Raw genomic sequence first — 17692 nt, forward strand, 5'->3', positions numbered from 1 at the left:
CCCCGGCCGGCGCAGGACGCCCCAGCGCAGCGGTGACGCGCGGGGCGGGGCTGCGGCAGGAGGGGCCGGGCCGAGCCGAGCCGGGCCGGGCCGGAGGGACGATGGGCGCCCCCGCGGAGACGCCGCACCTGCTGCTGGGCCGGATCCGCTGCCTGGCGGAGTGCGTGGGCTGCTTCGGCCGCGCCCGGCCCCTGCCCGCCGCGCTCTGCTACGTGCCCCGCCGGGTGCGCTACAAGCTGTGCCGGGACCCCGCCGCCGCCGCCGCCGGCTCGGGCCGCTCCCTGCTCAGCGTCAGCGAGAGCCCGGCCCGCGGCCGGCCCGGCAAGAAGCTCGCCAAGCTCGCCGTGGAGCTGCGCAAGGGCACGTGCGTGCGGGCCACCGGCGAGGAGTATTGCAACAGCCAGGGGCTGTGGGTGAAGCTGTGCCAGGTACCGGGACCGGCACGGACACGGGGGGGGCGGACGGGCCGATGGACGTGGGGAGAGACAGGCGGACACACAGGCAGGCCGATGGGAGAGACAGGCGGACACAGATGGACACTGGGAGAGACAGGCGGACAGACATGCAGATGGGAGAGACAGGCGGACGCAGATGCACATGGGGACAGATGGACGGACACAGTAAGAGACAGGCGGACAAACAGGCAGGCAGATGGGAGAGACAGGCGACACAGATGGACATAGGGAGAGAGGTGGACAGACACGCGGGTAGATGAGAGAGACAGGCAGACATAGATGGACACTGGGAGAGACGGACAGACGGACAGACAGACACAGAGATGGGAGCGACAGGCAGGCAGACGCACACAGAGGGGAGATGGAAGGACACAGTAAGAGACAGGCGGATAAACAGGCAGGCAGATGGGAGAGACAGGCGGACAGAGATGGACACCGGGAGAGACAGGCGGACACAGTAAGAGACAGGCGGACACAGATGGACACTGGGAGAGACAGATGGACAGACATGCAGATGGGAGAGACAGGCGGACGCAGAAGCACATGGGGACAGATGGACGGACGCAGTAAGAGACAGGCGGACAAACGGGCAGGCAGATGGGAGAGACAGGCTGGGCGCAGAGGGCTGAGGTCTCAGGCCGTTGGTTGTAAGGCGTGTTGGGGGGAGGAGGGGTGTGGCACTGTGCCATGTTTCCATTGTGGGGTGGGCGGGCAGATGACAAAGCTGGGGTCTGTGCCCCACAGATGGGGGGTGTTCGGATTTGGGCCTCGTTATTGTTCTCGCCCTGCGATGGGACTTTAATCAGACAGCCACTTCCTGGTTTGACGGGTGGGGCCAAAGTCACCTGGCTTCGGAGCTAATAAAAAGGTTAAAGGTCTGGGAACGCAGCCCTGAGACCCCCCCCTTCCCATGGGCAGCAACTGCCTCAGAGCTGGGCCCAGAGCCAGACCTTGGGGCTGAATGGCTGCGGGTGACAGGGTGATTGATCCCCTGGATCCAGATTTCCTGGCCGTGCCTTGGGGGCACCCCTAAGCTTGGAACCCCTATCCCAGGCTTGTCTGCCAGCCGTCCCCAGCCGGGGTGGGTTTGGCCCTTGGTAACTGACCTGCCACGCCGGCTGTGTTTAAAGCGTCTGAGCTAGGTGTGGCCTGGCTTTCCCTCACTCAGCGGGCCGAGCCGTTCTCCCACCATCCTGCGCTCCCGAGGCAGGGAGCTGGCCGGGGTGGTTTTCGGTACCCCTGTGCAGTGACAGCCATGCGCTGCTTTACGGCTCCAAACAGCCCTTTCGCCTTAACCCTGGCGTAGCTGGCACGCTGGCCCCTGAGCTCGAGGGCGCGTGGCACGAGCTAGTTCTTCCAGAATAACCCCGAGTGTAACGCCCGTGGGACACGGCTCCTCCTTGCGCTGGTGTTTTTGCGTAGATGGTGCTTTCCTGCCATCTGGCCCCCCTTCACTACAACACCCCGTCTTTGCTAGGAGTTGACGCCTGTCACAGCCCTCTGTTGACTGCCTGGACCCAGCAACGGGCCTGAGCGGGACGTCTGCCAATCAGCCAGCACCTAGATACCCTTTATCCAGCCAACTTTCATGCCGTGTCCTGTGTGCACGGACTGTGTCCCCTGGTACCCACATCCTCTGCCACGCTAGAGCAGATGAGATGAGACCGCTGGGCCCAGGGGTGTGATCGCCGCTCACCATCCCGAGGGAGGGTATTTGTGAGTGTGTTTGTCCTAAAGGCTTTGGTGGTTTCCAGGCTCAGGAGAGAGTCTCGGGGCTCCTGGCATGGAGTTGCACCACAGTTATAGTTTCCATTATATCCTGATTTCACCCCATTCTTTAAAAATAATGCACCAGCCTTGGGGTTCGCAGGTAGCTCTGGGGCTGAAGTGAAGCGTTTGTGCGGGAGTTGAAGGGAACCAGACCAGGGGTTCAGGCCTTAGGAAGTACAGCTCTCAGACACGGCTCCACCAGGCACCTGGCTTTTTATTTTTATTTGCTGGCTAGCAAAAAAGCCCAAAGGGGCCTGGCTTGCTGGGGTTCTCAGTAGCCCCACAGCCCGGGGACGGCCCCCCTGTGTGCATGCAGTGTCCCCCTGCGAGGGGCAGAGGAGAAGATCACAGGGCAACTGTCTCTCCACTGAGGAGGGCCCCCCCAATCACCCTCTGAGCCTGATCAGGCTCATCCGGTGGCTGGCAGGTGGGGTGGGGGCATTGGTGGGTAGCCCCAGGCTCGGGTTGTGGTGGAGGGGAGTCCCCGAACCTCCTAAGGCCTGTGCTGGAGGAGGATGGGGGAGACTCCTGGAAGCCTGTGAGCAGCAGGGGGTGTGGGGCCGGGGGGGTATTTGTTTCACTGGGGACAGATCTGAGGGGATCTGTGGGGTGGGGGCGTGGTTTGCCAGCCACATGGTGGTGCTAAGTGTCTCTGTGGGAGAAGGGCTCGGCTAGCCGAGGGCTCTTGGCTCTAGCCCGATGGCAGCTGGAAGCTGAAGCCGGACGAATTCCAACCAGGAAAGGGCTCGTTTTACTGGGTGGGTGAACGGACCAGTGGGGGACAGACCAAGGGATGCGGTGGATTCGCCATCACGGTCGGGAACAGACTGGCTCTGGCTGCCCCAGAAGGGATGGGCCGGATGTGGGGAGCAGGGGGGCGGTGACGCAGGCGGGCAGACAGAGTGATCGCACGTCCCTGTTGGCCTGCAGATCTCTGACTTGGTGGCCGGCCTGTTGTGGTGGGCACCTGAGCCGTGAAACCAAACCCCCAGGGCCGCGGGCGCTGTGTGAAGCCGGGGCAAAGGGCTCCTTAACGGGCCGCGCTTTGTGTTGCAGGAGCAGCTGGAGGAGTACAAGGGCAGCTGTGAGCTGGAGGAAGGCTGGATCCTGGTGTGCAAACATGCTGAGGGAGGGGACCGGCTGGTCCCGGTCGAGTCCACCGACAGAATCCAGAGGCAGCAGCAGCTGTTCGGGGTCGATTATAAACCCGTGATCAGGTCTGGGGACGAGGCTCTGGAGGAGTTGGGCTTGGTCTGGGCACTGCCAGCTTGTTGTGTCTTTGGGTGGCTGCTTGAGGAGGCTGGACAGTGTCCAGGGCTGGGCAATTCCCGGGCTGCACTGGGCGTCATCCTCTAGCGCCCGACTCACAGGGGAAATAAAGGGCTTGTTATTGCCAGAGGCCAGAGCTGCGTGCAGGGAAACATGGGGACCAGGGTTCTGATCCCGGCTCCCCAGGGCAGTGTGTGTCCGACGTAGTGACCACGTGAGCCTGCCACTCCCCCCGCTGGGAGCCCTGTGCGTGGGCAGCGCTGCCAATGGCAGGAATCTCCTTCGCTGGCCTCGCAAGGCCAGACTGGCCGGCCCGCCACATCGTTCCTCTCTGGGGCCACAGCCATTGGAACAGGCCCCGTGGCAGGCTTCTCTGGGGTGACTTTGCTGCCCCGGGCCTGGCGTGGGCTGTCCAGAGGTGCTAACAGAGCTCGCCGAGCCCCTCCCAGAGCTCTGGTCTCTTGGGCCCCAGACCTGGGCCCAGCTCTGACCTGCTGACCCAGCCACAGGAGAAATAACGCTGGCTTTAAAAAATCACTTTCCACTGGGTTTAACCAGAGGCTGATCTTTGCTCTTGGTGGGGAGGGGAGCCGGCTGCCTTCTCCGGGACTTCCCCAGCCCCCCCGTCCAGCAGTATCCGAGGCCCTCCCAGCCCCCCCCCCCGTGAGGCACACGGAGATTTGTGCACAGAGGGTCTGTGGCAGAGCAGGGACTGGCCCCTTCCCTGTCCCAGGCTAGTGCCCCAATAACTGGTCCGTCTTTCCTCCCAGGCCTTCCCTTTACCCCTCCGTCCTTTGCCTCGTTTCAGGTGGGAGCAGGTGGTGGATCTGACGTACTCCCTGCGGCTCGGCGCGAAACCCAAAACCATGGAGCAGGATGAGGCGGCGGTGCAGAAGCTCCGGTAGCAACACGTCCCGGGGCGCGGGTTCTGCTGCATTACCGCCTTGCCCGGGCCCTCCAGCCGGCACGCTCCTGTCCTGGCTGGGTGGGCCTGGGATCGGGGTCGGTGCTGCCACCTGGTTGGGGTCCCTCGGACTGAGTGCGCGGCAGAGCTGGGGGAGGGGGCTGTTCTCTACAGTGCCCCCGGCTGGCAGGTGCAGGGACAGCAGGTGTGGGCTCTGTGGGGTGTCCCATCCAGCTCACAGGGCTGTTAACCCCGCGTGTGCCGGCAGGTTCGTGCCCCCGACGTGGAGTTATGAGTGCGACGAGGACCTGGTGCATTTCTTGTACGACCACCTGGGGAAGGAGGATGAGAACCTGGGCAGCGTCAAGCAGTATGTGGAGAGCATCGATGTCTCCTCCTACACGGTACGGGGCGGGGCAGGGTCTCGGGGGGCACTTGGCCAGTAGTCCTGTCTCTCCGGGGCTGCTAGCCGGGTGGGAGACTGCGCGGGAGAGGAGCGTCAGGTGCCCCCTCCAGAGGGGTGAGGATCTGGCTCCAAAGGGAGCTCCCGGCCCTTCCAGAGCGAGGATGGGGGCAGCTGAGTCCCCAAGTGGGGGTGGGGAAGCGTTAGGGCCTCCTCCAGCTGTGGGGGGCCCAGATGGGACCCCAAGACTGAAGGAGGACTCTGCTCTGGGCTTGGCTGCTGACCCGGTCTGAGAGTTTGGCATTAGCCCCCCACTGCACTCCGGGGCACGGTGCCCGCTCCTGCCCAGTCCCCGGGTCAACCCCCATCCCAGCATTGGACCCCCTCGCCCCTGTGGTGCCCAATGAGTGTGTGTGCAGGGCAGGATCTGGGCTCCCTCCGTCTGACCCCTCCTTCACCCCCTTGCCCCCTTCCAGGAAGACTTCAACGTGTCGTGTCTGACGGACGGCAACGCGGACACCTACTGGGAGAGCGACGGCTCCCAGGGCCAGCACTGGGTGCGGCTCACCATGAAGAAAGGCACCATCGTCAAGTGAGAGCCGGCACTCCCCTCCCCGCCATGGGGGAGCCTGCGGGGGGGGATGTGTCAGCCCCAGGGGCCCGGTTCATGGGGTGGCCACGGTCAGGCGGGCGACTCACCCTCGTGATCAGCATTGTCTAGGTGGGAGCCAACGGGCCCATCCTGCACCCCTCCACTCTCACTAGGGCGGGAGCTGGTGAGCAGGGAGGTCCCACGGCCGCTCCAGGCTGTGTGCCATGGGGCTTTGAGGGGACCCCCGATCTGAGTGAGTCCTGGGCACCCTGGCTCTGGCCGTGACATGGGGATCGTGGGGGAGCTGCTGGGTTAAGGGGCTCTGTGCCGGGGAGCCCAACTGCCACTCTGTCCCTTCCCCTCCAGGAAGCTCTTGCTGACGGTGGACACAACGGATGAGAACTTCATGCCCAAGAGGATTGCTGTGTACGGCGGGGAGGGCGACAGTCTGAAGAAGTTGAGCGACGTGGGCATTGATGAGTGAGTGGGGCAGGAAGACGGGGCCGGGGGGGGGGGGGGTCTGGGCTAGTGGCCTGAGCACAGGCCTGGGGCTCTGGAGTTTTATTGAGAGAGACTCCAGCTGGTGCCTGGAGAAAGGAACTTGCCTCTCTGTGCCTCAGTTTCCTCCTCTGGGCTGTGTCTGTGGTGTGTATTAATGCCCAAGTGGCATTGAGATGTGTGGCACGGACCCTGGCGAGGGCTCTGCTGTCTCCCCATGCACCAGTTACAGGAGTGGATTAGAAATCGGCAGGTGACTAATGAAATCCCCAGCCCGATAGCCGTGTCCTGCTTTGAGGCTCTCCTGGCCGGCTGCAGGCCTGAACACTAGGGGTCACAGCGCCCTCCGTCTTAGCCTGGCCGCCCAGCCCAGCAACCAGTGACTCCAGCCCGAGGGGTTAGAAGTGGGGGGTGGGGGCTGGTCGTGTTGCAAATAACGAGTCACCCACCCCTGCCCTCACACGTGCGGCCGAGCTACCGTTCCCCACAGAGGGTCTGCACAAGAGCCCCGGGTTCCAATGGGCCGAGATTGTTTAGGGGACAGCCCCCCTCCCCTCGGCCCGTGGCAGAGCGGTCCCAGTTAGCAGCTGTGGTGCATGAAGGGGCTGTTCTCTGGCAGGACGGGGGGACGGCCTGTAGCGGGGCAAACTGCAGGGCCATAACGCTGAGCCCCGAGCCACAGCCTGAGCATCAGCTCAGCGATCTGGCTACTCCCCCTGTGAGGGACCAGCCGAGGGCTCCGGCCTGGGGAAATCAGCCATTGCCAGGAGATCTCTAAGGCTGGGCCGGCTGCTGCCCCCTACCCACCTTCCCTCCAGCACCCGGCGCGGCTGCCCATCAATGCCCACATGTGGACTCCCCACCCATCCCTGAGAGTTCGGACAGTAGCACTGTGCTCTCTGGAGGATATCCGGGCACTTTACAGACACAGTGGTACCAATGTCTCGCCCCCATGGAACCGAGGCACAGGGAGGCTGAGTGACGTGACCAAGGTCGCATGGTCAGTCGGTTGCAGGGCTGGGAGACAAACCCCCAGGCTCTAGCTCCCCTCACCTCTTCTCACTAGGCAGCCCCTCTTCCCTGGCCTGGGGTGAATGGATGCTGGTTTGGGGGGACAGGCGACTCTGAATCCCACTCCGTATTGTCGTTCCAGGAGCTACATCGGGGATGTGTGTGTGCTTGAAGACATGACGACGCACCTGCCCATCATCGAGATCCGCATCGTGGAGTGCAGAGGTGGGTGGGGATAAAAGCCTGCACGATGGCTTCCAAGGAGCTTCCCCCTCCGAGATCGTCCCCCTCCCCCATTGAGAACTCTGCCCTCTCCTGTCGGGCGCTCCAGATGTGATCTCCTGAGGATGCTCGGTCTCCGGTGTTCGCTCTCCTTGGCCTTGTCTCTAAGGGAGCCGGCTGTGCTGGTGGCTAGTGAGATGGCCACCTGGCTGCTGGGAAGTGGGCTGAGATCCCCAAGCCATGGACTGCCTTGGGGGCTCTGGCACCTGCAGGTTAAAGAACCCCACGCCCCCAGCCCCGCTCCCACTGCCTGATGCCCCTAGCCCTGGGGCCGCTGAGGTGCCTGTTCATAGAGATGAGCCTGCATCTTGACAGCCCTAGAGTTTGGTGGCTCAGTCCTGTCTAAACCTGGTTCTAAACCTGCCCCGTGGTGGGTGTAGTGTCCTGGGTCCCTTTGATGGGGAAATAGCCTCCCAGGGGATGGGGGGTGGGTGCCCCTGGGGTCTGCCCATCTCTGGTGGCTGCAGCTCCGTCCCCCCCACGCAGGGCATTACCGAGCAGGGCTGGCTGCTGCCCCCATGCTCCTGGACCCACCGGATCAGCCCTGCTCTTTCTCAGCAGATGACGGGATCGACGTCCGCCTCCGAGGGATCAAGATCAAGTCGTCCCGGCAGCGGGAGCTGGGGCTCAGTGCGGACATGTTCCAGCAGGCCAGCTTGGTGCGCTACCCCCGCCTGGAAGGGACCGACCCCGACCTGCTGTACCGGCGGGCCGTGGTCATTCAGAGGTACTGCCCAGGGCCACCAGCAGGGGGTGCTGAGTGGGACGCATCTGCAGGGCTCGCTTCCTTCGCCAGTGAGAACGCAGCCCCGACCCTGGGGGCAGAACGCAGGGTGATGCATTGATCTGCCCTAGCGATGCTCACAGCAGGCCGGGACAGGGATCCCGTATCCAGGGGGATTTGGGGAGGCAGAATGGGGTCTGGCCTGGACGCCAGGGTTCACGCTCCATCTCCTGTGAGAACTCACAGCTTCCTTTCTCATCACATGTGGTCAGGGCCCTAACCTGATGCTCTTCATCCAAAAGATGCTGCTTCCAGTAGCACAGCACCCCCTCGTGCCGCACTGGGGTCAGCACTGCCTGCGACGGGAGAGAGCGCCCCCTACTGAGCCCTCTCCCACGCTGCCTGCAGCACAGCACAGCACCCCCTCGTACCAGCCACAGTGGGGTGTCAGGGTCAGCCCAGCAACCAGGGGAACAGATCCTGGAGCGCTGCCGACCCCCCTTGGTGCAGTGTCCTGGGGCGTTGTGCCAGGAGCAGCCCCTGGCTTGCGGTGCCCTGGCTGGGGCCAATTCACATGGGCCAGGCCTTGCCCTGTGTCTCGAGCGGCCCCCGTTGCTCTCCTAGGTTTATCAAGCTCCTGGACAGCGTCCTGCACCACCTCGTCCCAGCCTGGGACCACACGGTCGGCACCTTCAGCTGGCTCAAGGTGAGCGACAGCCGGGGCTCCCCTCTCTCCCTAGCCTGTGGGGGGGCTGATGCACCCCCTCTCCTGAGGACTGCCAGCTGCACTGGGAGGGAGGGGGTGTGCCCCTGGTGCCCAAGAGAGGGAGCTGCAACCTGGGCCTCCCCTTGAAAGCGGAGGGGGAGAAGAGGTGGGAAAGTTGGGGGCGCTGCAGGGAGCCGAGACCTGGTGCGGGAGAAGGAGCATGCAGGGGGAGCTGGCAGTGCTGCAGGCAGCCAGGGGGCAGGGGTGCGGGTTCAGGGGGTACTTCAATTGGGGGCGGGGAGTTGTGTGAGCACAGAGAACATATGTGAGACACCCTGCAACTTCGGGGGCTGGAGCGTATAGACAGCTGAGATGGGGGGACGCCTGCAGGTGTCTAACCCAGGCCCCGCCTTGCCCCTGCCAGCACATCAAGCAGTTCCTGCTGCTGTCCAAGCGGCGCACGGCGCTGATCGCCCAGTGTCTCAAGGACTCTGAGACCAGCAAGCCCAACTTCATGCCGCGGCTGTACATCAACCGGCGCCTGGCCATGGAGCACCGAGACAACCCCGCCCTGGACCCCAGCTGCAAGAACGCCGTCTTCACCCAGGTACCGCGCCCGCCGGCCTCCTTCCCAGCCAGGACTGGGGCTGGGGCCGGTGCTGAGAGAGTCCGTGATGCTGCGAGGCTGGCCCTGCCCACCCAGCCTGGTGCAGGCGCGCCCAGCGAAGCTCAGGGTCTGGAGAGGGCGGGGTTACTGGGGAGAGGGTGCCCGGTGCAGGGGCAGCATGGCGGGTGGAGGGCATGAAGCCGAGTGTGGGGGCGGGGGGAGAGATGGAAAAGACAGGAGTGGGAGGAGCCATGGAAGTAGGAGTGGCTAACGGCACATGGGGTGCGGAGTGGGGCTTGGTCTTGGTGTGCTAAGGGCAGGCAGCTCATGGACGGAGAGAGATGTTGCTGTCTGTCTGTCCCTCTGGTATGCGTCTGTCTGGGCTGGGGCAAGCGGGATCTGACCATCTGGCTGCGGTTCCCTTTGCTGCGTCTGCCTGGCTTTCTCGGTGCTGTCGCGTTTCACGCCGATGGCTGCCCAGATCCCTGCGGGGGCACAACACACCCCTCGGAGCCTCCCGCCTCCCCCTCGGCCTGCCCTGCTGCCGGGGATGATGGAGGGAAGAACGGACCCAGTGGGTAGGGCGCTAGCCTGGGACGTGGGAGATCTGGGGTTGGTTCCCTGCTCTGCTACTGACACCCTGCGTGACCACGGGCAAGTCACTTAGCCTCCCCCATGTGTCCGCTCCCATCTGCCCCGGGGAATAGCAGCGCTGCCCTGCCTCCAAGGTACCAGTGCCGGGGCCCTGCAGCTTCCTGCGGGAGCTCCACGGCTGGCCGGCGGCTGAGTCTCATTCATGTCTGCCTGCTCTAGGTGCACGAGGGCCTTAAACCTTCTGACAAGTACGAGAAGCCCCTGGATTACAGGTATGGGGGGCCCTGCCGGCTGGGGGGAGGAAATGTGAGCCCCATTCCTGGGGGAAGAGCCAGTGTCCCAAAGCCACTGGGCCCCGTCTCGGCAGAGAGGCTAAGAAGCCGGCGGCCCCCCAGGGCTGAGCTCCTGCTCCCTGAGGGGTCCCTCCAAGGCAGGGCACAAGGCGCCCATCCTGGGGGCTGCCCTGGCCCTGGGGTGCCCGGTTGGTCCCTCTCGTGGGCTCCGAATGCCCGGGAGCGACCTGCTTTCTGAGCTGTCACCTTGGCTCCCCACAGGTGGCCACTGCGCTATGACCAGTGGTGGGAGTGTAAGTTCATCGCCGAGGGCATCATCGATCAAGGTACGTCCCCAGAGCCTGGCCTAGGCCCGGGCCCCTCCCCGCCAGGCGCTCCGGGGTGGGGCAGCTGGGACGGGCGACGCGGTCCAGTTACCCTGCAGCCTCTGGCCCCGGCCTGGCTGCAGCTCAGCTGTGCTCTCGTCGGGACCAGGGCACCTGCCTGTGTGCGGGGGGGGGGGGGTTACAAGCTGTCCCCAGTGCTTCCCCCTGGGCCCTCCCCAGGATCAGGATGGGGCAGGGCAAGGAGCCGGGGTTGGGGGTTGCTTCTCGTAGGGCGCTTTAAAGGCAGTGGGCCCAGCCGCTGGGGCGCTCGGCAAGAGACTTCCGGTCATTATCCAGCCGGGGTGGGAAGCACAGCCGGCTGTCAGCCTGCGGCTGGGGCTTGGGGCTCGTGGTGCTAAGGGGGGGACGGTGTCTCCGGGCTGCAGGAGGCGGGTTCCGGGACAGCCTGGCAGACATGTCTGAGGAGCTCTGTCCCAGCTCGGCAGAGAGCCCCGTGCCGCTGCCTTTCTTCGTCCGCACCTCCAACCAGGTACCATGGGGCTGGGGGCCGGGGCCGGGCTGGTCCTGCCCCACTCTGCTGCGTGGGCTGGACCTGCCCCGTGCTGGCCGCGGGAGTCCCCCCTAGTCCTGTCACTGGGCGGGAGGGGCGGCTTTGCTCCCTGGCTGGAGGGAGCAGGAGCCCATGTCCATCGGGCAGGCCCTGGCGGTTGCGAGAAGCACCCTCACTGCCCGTCTGAGCCCCCAGACTGCCCTTCCCACTTGCTGCCTGGGACATGGGCACCACTGCCTGGCTTCCCAGCCTACGTGGGAGTCACCAGGGTCCATGGAGTCTGGGGTGGGGGGGTGTCACACAGCAGGGAGAGGCAGCATGGACAGTGATGGGATCTCGGAGGAGCCCCCTCTGCAGCCTGTCAGCCCTAGTCCTTCTGGAAGCCAGCAGGGGGCACTGGGGAGCACGTCCTGCCCCTGGGTCAGGACACCAGCTCTTGGCACTGGGGGTCTGGCGGGGAGCCCTGAGCACGTCTCCATTGCAGGGTAACGGCACCGGGGAGGCCAGGGACATGTACGTCCCGAACCCGTCCTGCAAGGAGTTTGCCAAGTACGAGTGGATCGGTCAGATCATGGGCGCGGCACTGAGGGGCAAGGAGTTCCTGGTGAGTCCCATGAGGAGGGGCGCTTGCTGCAGGCCCAGCCTTTCCCCCCCCTTGGCGTGGTGCTCGGGACCTGGGCTCCCCCTAATGGGCCCCAGCCCTGCTCCCTCAAACCCTTGGCCTGAGCCAAGTAGAGCCAGGGTCCCCAGCATCCTAGAGGGGCCCTGGCAAATCCCTGATCACCCCTGTGCAGTCTGCATCCCCTGCACACCCGGGGCCAGGGGACCCTGCTAGAGACAGCTGGGAGCTTGGGAGAACGGAGGCATTTCAGTGAGAATTCAGCAGTAAATAGAAACCGGGGCAGCGTTCGCAGGCTCCTCCCCTGCGGCTGTGCCCTGGCGGTCGTGGGACCTACTGGTCAGAGCCTGGGAGCAGCAGCCCCATACTCTCGGTAGCTCCATGTGTCCCCCCTTCCAAGAGACGCCCTAAATCTCTCTCCTTGGGCAAGTGTTGTTGGGGCCGGACTAGCTGGGAGGTGTCGGAGATGGTTGACCAGCGCTGCTGCCCCATCGCCTTTCTGGGGCGCCGGGGTGCAGCTGGTGAGGTGTCCCTGCGCCTGCAATCCCAGCCACGTGTCTCCTCCCTGCTGCAGGTCCTGGCTCTGCCTGGCTTCGTGTGGAAACAGCTGACCGGGGAGGAGGTCAGCTGGAGCAAGGACTTCCCCGCCGTGGACTCCGTGCTGGTGAGCAGAAGGGCGGGGTGGGGGGGGCCTGTTGGCCGAGCTTGCCGGGACAGCACCCCCTCCCCGTTGCTGGCTCGGGCCAGGTGCAGGCGGCACTCGGTGACTGGGGGCCGGTTGTGTTTGGCTGCCCTGTGTTGGGGCGAAAGAAACAGGAGCTCAGAGCCGCCCCCAGGGTCTGTAGTGCAGTTCCAGCCCCCTCATCTCAGTACACGGATGCAGCCCATGGACACTGCCAGTCCCGGCATGCGATGCTCCGGCTTGGGCCAAGGGCTGGTGCAGCCCATGGAGATGACCGGTCCCAGCATGCTGAGCTCTCCCGTGCTGTGGGCAGTTGGGCCCTGTTTTGGCCCTGTGACATAGCCCCAATGCTCTCCGGGGCAGGGTGGGGCTGGGAGCTTGCCCGGGCGCTCCGTGCTGTCGCTCTCCAGCGAGTGCTCTCACCCGGCCGCCCAGGTGAAGCTCCTGGAGGTGATGGAGGTGATGGACAAGGAGACCTTTGAGTTCAAGTTCGGGCAGGAGCTGACCTACACCACGGTGCTCAGCGACCAGCGCGTGGTGGAGCTGATTCCCAACGGCGGCAGCACCGTGGTGCGCTACGAGGACCGCAAGGAATTCATCCGCCTGGTGCAGAAGGCCCGGCTGGAGGAGAGCAAGGAGCAGGTAAGGCTGGCTGGGGTCGCAGTGGGACCCGGCCCCAAGAGCACATTCCTCCCTGTCCCCCGCCATCTGGAGGTGACTTGTGCCCTGAAGCATGGGGGTTCTGTCCGTTAATGTGTAGCCCAGCGAGCATCGCGGGCTGGTCTCGCTGGCTGTGCTAAGGACCAGCCCTTTGTGGAGTCCTGCTGAGCACCTGGCCCTCCTGTGTCTGCGACAGGCGAGTCTCTCAGGGCTCCGTTCCCCTTGAACGCCGCGGCCAGAGCGCTCGCTGCACCGTCTCGTCAGTGGGCCCCAGCGCTACGCGCCCCGGCCCTAACCCTGTCCGGGGACGTCCCCCGGCTGCTCTGTCTCCCCTGCAGATCACTGCCATGCAGGCCGGGCTGCTCAAGGTGGTGCCCCAGGCCGTCCTCGACCTGTTCACCTGGCAGGAGCTGGAGAAGAAGGTGTGCGGGGACCCCGAGGTGACGGTGGATGCCCTGAAGAAGCTCAGTAAGTGCAGGGGCTGCTGGGAAATAGTCTGCGGGACCCAGGTGCTGGCTGTGGCCTGGCACCCGCCGCGTGCCCTGGTGTCTGAGCCCCTGGCCCGGTTTGTAAATGCACAGCTCCATGCGCCCCGGATCTGCGTGCTCATGTGGTGGGGGAGCGGAGGGGGTTTCTCACCCCTGGGGGCAGTTGCAATGTCCCAGTGGGAGCAGCCCTGACCTGGCAGGAGCTGGCTGCTGTGTGTCTAACCAGTTCTGTCTGTGCCTCCCCCCACAGCTCGGTTTGAGGATTTCGAGCCGTCGGACACCAGGGTCCAGTACTTCTGGGAGGCGCTTGGCAACTTCACCAACGGTGAGCGGCCGGCGCGGCCCAGCCCTGCCTCCCCTGTGGCGCTGACTCCTGCCGGATTCCTGAGGTTCCGGGTCTCCCCCGCCCGTACGATTTCCCAAAGCAGGGCCTGTCTGTCACCCGGCCTGAGCCCTCATGACGGGGTCCCTTCTCTCAGCCATCAGCAGCAATTCCCAGCTCCCGTCAGAGCCAGGGGACTCCCTGCCTGCCGGGGGCACAAGGCTGGGTCCCCAGACCAGCCGAGCACGGGGCTCAAGCACCTTGGCTAGCCTGGCGGGTTCCCCCCAGCCCGGGAGTGGCTGACATCTGTTCTCTCCCCACAGAGGATCGCAGCCGCTTCCTGAGGTTTGTCACTGGCCGGAGCCGCCTCCCGGCTCGGATCTACATCTACCCGGACAAGCTGGGGTGAGTGTCCCGCCCTGGGATGCCAGTGCCCCCTGCGGGGCTGCTGGCGTCACTGTGCCAGGGGCTCTCTCTCCCCAGGTCGGGTCTGACCTGCTTGGCCTCTCTCCCCCAGCTCTGAGACAACGGATGCGCTGCCCGAATCCTCCACCTGCTCCAGCTCCCTCTACCTCCCCAGCTACGCCACGTGAGTTGCACCGCGAACGGCCCCTTTGGCCAGCCGCCCCCACGTCTCGGAGCCCTGATCCCGGGGCTGGGGGACGTGCCGTGTCAGCTGGTCTCGGGGCTGACGCGTGAGCCCGGGCATCATGCAAGCTGGGTTCCATTCCCGGCTTGCCACTTGCTTTGGGGCACCACCCCCTCTGTGCCTCAGTTTCCCCACGCGTCCAGTGAGGCTGATGAGCCTTAAGCCGTGGCTTGGTCAGTGCCTGGCTGGCCCCGGCATCCCGCAGGGCAGTGACGGTGGCTCTTTTTTTCCAGCGCCAAGGTGTGTGAGGAGAAGCTGCGCTACGCGGCCTACAACTGCGTGGCCATTGACACGGACATGAGCCCGTGGGAGGAGTGACGCCATCGCTGTGGGGCCGAGCTGTCCCCTTACCCCCCCATCACGATGGTTCCACTGGACTGACCCCTTTCCCTCACCCCCCCGACATGTGTGTATTCAATAAACATCCAGGTCTAGGCTTGGCTCCCCGGGGCGTGGGCCAGAACCAGCGTGGGTCTCCGTGTCCTTGGCTTTCAAAGCGGCAGGGACTGAACCAAGCTGGAGCCTGCCCGAGTGCAAGAACGGAGCCTGGCCTGGCTAGCCGTGGCTAGCTGGGAGCCCCGGAGATGTGCCGCTAGCTTAGATGGCGCATCGCCTTTCGCTCGCAAGCACTCGCAGGACCAGTCGCTCTACCCGCCCCTGCAATGCAGCCACCTCTAGGGTGGAGCCTGGCAGCTGGTTCGCAGCCGCCCAACAGTGCCTGGTTTAGGACAGGAAGTGAAGGAGTGTCTCCCGTGGAACTGAAGCAACAGGAGGATCCAGGCAAGCTGAAAGTACCAAGTTCCAGTCGTTTTTCCTCCCCCCGCCCGCCCCCCCCCACCGCTCAGCGAGAACAGCAGGTGATCGGACCCAGCAGCTCTTCCCGTATGGGCTGCACTGGAATCTGCGCGGCCCGTTTGTTTCCCAGGTCCTGTCTTGCCGCAGCTCGTTGGGGTGAGGATCGCCCCCCGAGCAGCCAGGGCCCCGGCCTTGGACCATCTTGTTACATATCCCCCAGTCATGGGGTGCAGCTCCCATCGAGGGCATCTCTCTCCTCGCCCTCTTCCTTCTCCATGGGCCCCTAGGCCTCCTGCCTCTTCCCCCCCGCCCCCTGCCCTGCCCCAGTTTAACAGCTGTGACTGGTTCCTTCCCCCACCCTGCCGGCCCCTGCAGTACACCCCTCTGGCCACCAGGTGTCACTTTAGGCATGTGCGGAAGACCCTGCAGCCCTGGGCGGGGTTGGGGTCAAATCCACTCCCTGCCCCGGGGCTCCAGGACCTCCCAGGGCAGCAGCGACCACGGCTGAGCTGTACGTGGGGCCTCCATGGCGCTGTCTAGGAAGGCGTCCTCCCCCCTTTGCCCGGGGGGGGCATGGTGCCATCGGCTGCCAGTGCTCCCCCCTCCTCCAGGCGGGTGCAAGTCCTGGAGCCCCTCGAGCCAGCACTGCCCAGGGGCCCCTGTTCCTCGTGCTCTGGTGCGTCTCGCTGTGGGGCGGGTGAGAGCAGGGGCCCGGGGCTCAGGACTCCGGGGGGGTCTTTCCTCGGCTTTCTGCCCTGGTTTCCTCTTCTAATGGGGCTTCTGCCAGGGAGCAGGGTCCAGGCCTGTGTGGGGCACTGGGAGCTCTCGAAGGCTGGGGTGGCCCAGGGAATGCCCCCAATGCTAGGCCATCTCAGGGGTGCTGTCTCTGTGCCCCCAGCACTGGGCATGGCTGGCCCTCACTGGGGGTCTGTGCATGTCAGCACCTGGACATTGCCCGTGCGCTGCCAGCCCTGGCCTGGAGGAGCACGGCGCATCCCAGGTGCCCTGCGAGTGCCCACCCCCTCGCTCGCCCCAGGGCACAGCCTCCTTGCAGTCGTGCCCTGCCAGAGGCATCCCCTGGCCCATCAGACCCTCACTGTGCCTGGAAGGGGCCCATGGGGCTGCTGGCGGGTGAGCTGGGGACCTGCCCTCACCCCCTGGCAGCCAACAACTCTCCTTCGCTGCCTGCCGGGGTTGGCTTTGAACCCGTGCCCTGGAACCCTGTGCTAGCTCTTCCCAAGTGACTTCAAGGGGCCTGGAAGCAGCTGCGGGAGGTGGGACGGAGACGTCCCCGCACCCGCTGACGCTGTGCAATTAGACTCTGCCTAAGCCAACCTTCTCCCTCCTGCCCCGGTCCATGTGCCAAGCCCCTAAGAGCTAGGAAGGAGGCAGGCTTCTCTGGGCGGATCAATGCCACCCCCAGCTCCCACCCCAGCTCACCCACGCCTGTGCCCTGAGCTCAGCGGGAGTTGCAGGTGCTCAGTGCTGCCTGGGCTCGGGGTTATAAATGGCAGGCAACGTCGGGGGGGGGCTTTTTCTGCTGCCCTGGGGTGGTGCCAGCAGGCCTGGAAGGGTTAAACAGAAGGGCTTGGGTAGGGTATCACCTGGGCATGAGGGGCTCCTCTCCTTGGTTTGAGGGGGGAAGGGCAGGTGCTGCTGGATCTTTAACAAGGAAATCTCTCCTCTTACCAGTGTGGGGTGTGTTTGAGTTAAATGTTCACTAATTGCGGCAGAGCCAGGGCTAGACCCCTCCCCTGGAAGGCAGGAGATTCGCTGCTTCATCCTGGCAGCTGCCTAGTTGAGTTGGCTGCAGGGCAGACGAGGGCCTGGCCCGGGCCCAGGGTCGTTCTGTGCCCAGCTGGTTGGGCTCTCGGCTGCTTCCCCCACCGGGTCCTTTGGCTTCTGCCTGCGGCGGGGTGACGGTTCGAGCGCCCAGTGGGATGGTTAGCAGCTGCTCTGGGACTCCTGCCACTGGGGCTTGTTGAATCATCAAGGGGGCGAAGTGCCCAGGGCTCTGCCCCACTTACCATTAGCACAGGTGCTGAGCTGGTGCCCTGCCCCCCCCTCCCCTTTCTGCTCCTGCCCGAGCACCAGCCGGGGGCATGGCACAGCCCCCGAGCGGCTGTGAGCAGGAACGCGAGTCAAACCATATCCGCTGCAGCCAGGCTAGGCCTAGCCGGCTCCCCCCAGGAACACCCCCCTTCTAGCTGGAATCCCGGTGCAGAAAACACCCCGGTGCCAGAGTCCGGCCTGGGCCACTCTCTGCGGCTGGGAGCCCTGCTCCCTGCCAGCAGCGGGGAGGCCTGGCCTGTTCTGCCTGGGACACCGGCCCTCTTGCAAACCCCGCCGGCCCACCCAAGCGGTCGCTGGATTCCAGGAAGGCAACTCTGCTGGCACGGGGGCCGAGGGGAGGGGCGGGGAGCGATTGGTGGGGAGAACTGGGCTGCTCGTGCCAAGGTGAGTAATGGCCTGTCGCGCCCAGAGAGTTCCCAG

General features: G+C 65.0%; 1 protein-coding gene across 1 annotated transcript; it reads left to right on the forward strand.

The window, feature by feature from the left end:
• Positions 1–32: 32 nt before the first annotated feature.
• On the forward strand, positions 33–14871 carry HECTD3 (HECT domain E3 ubiquitin protein ligase 3). The gene is made up of 21 exons (XM_038413663.2): positions 33–428; positions 3282–3442; positions 4303–4395; positions 4667–4802; positions 5278–5393; positions 5760–5873; positions 7045–7127; positions 7746–7911; positions 8533–8614; positions 9039–9221; positions 10035–10087; positions 10370–10434; positions 10860–10963; positions 11469–11588; positions 12178–12267; positions 12721–12927; positions 13284–13413; positions 13684–13758; positions 14079–14160; positions 14273–14344; positions 14638–14871. Exons 1-21 carry the CDS (start codon positions 102–104, stop codon positions 14720–14722), a joined length of 2544 nt encoding a protein of 847 aa, XP_038269591.1. The 5' UTR covers positions 33–101; the 3' UTR covers positions 14723–14871.
• Positions 14872–17692: the final 2821 nt, after the last annotated feature.

This window comes from Dermochelys coriacea, chromosome 8, assembly GCF_009764565.3.
Source record: "Dermochelys coriacea isolate rDerCor1 chromosome 8, rDerCor1.pri.v4, whole genome shotgun sequence".
Lineage (NCBI taxonomy): Eukaryota > Metazoa > Chordata > Testudines > Dermochelyidae > Dermochelys > Dermochelys coriacea.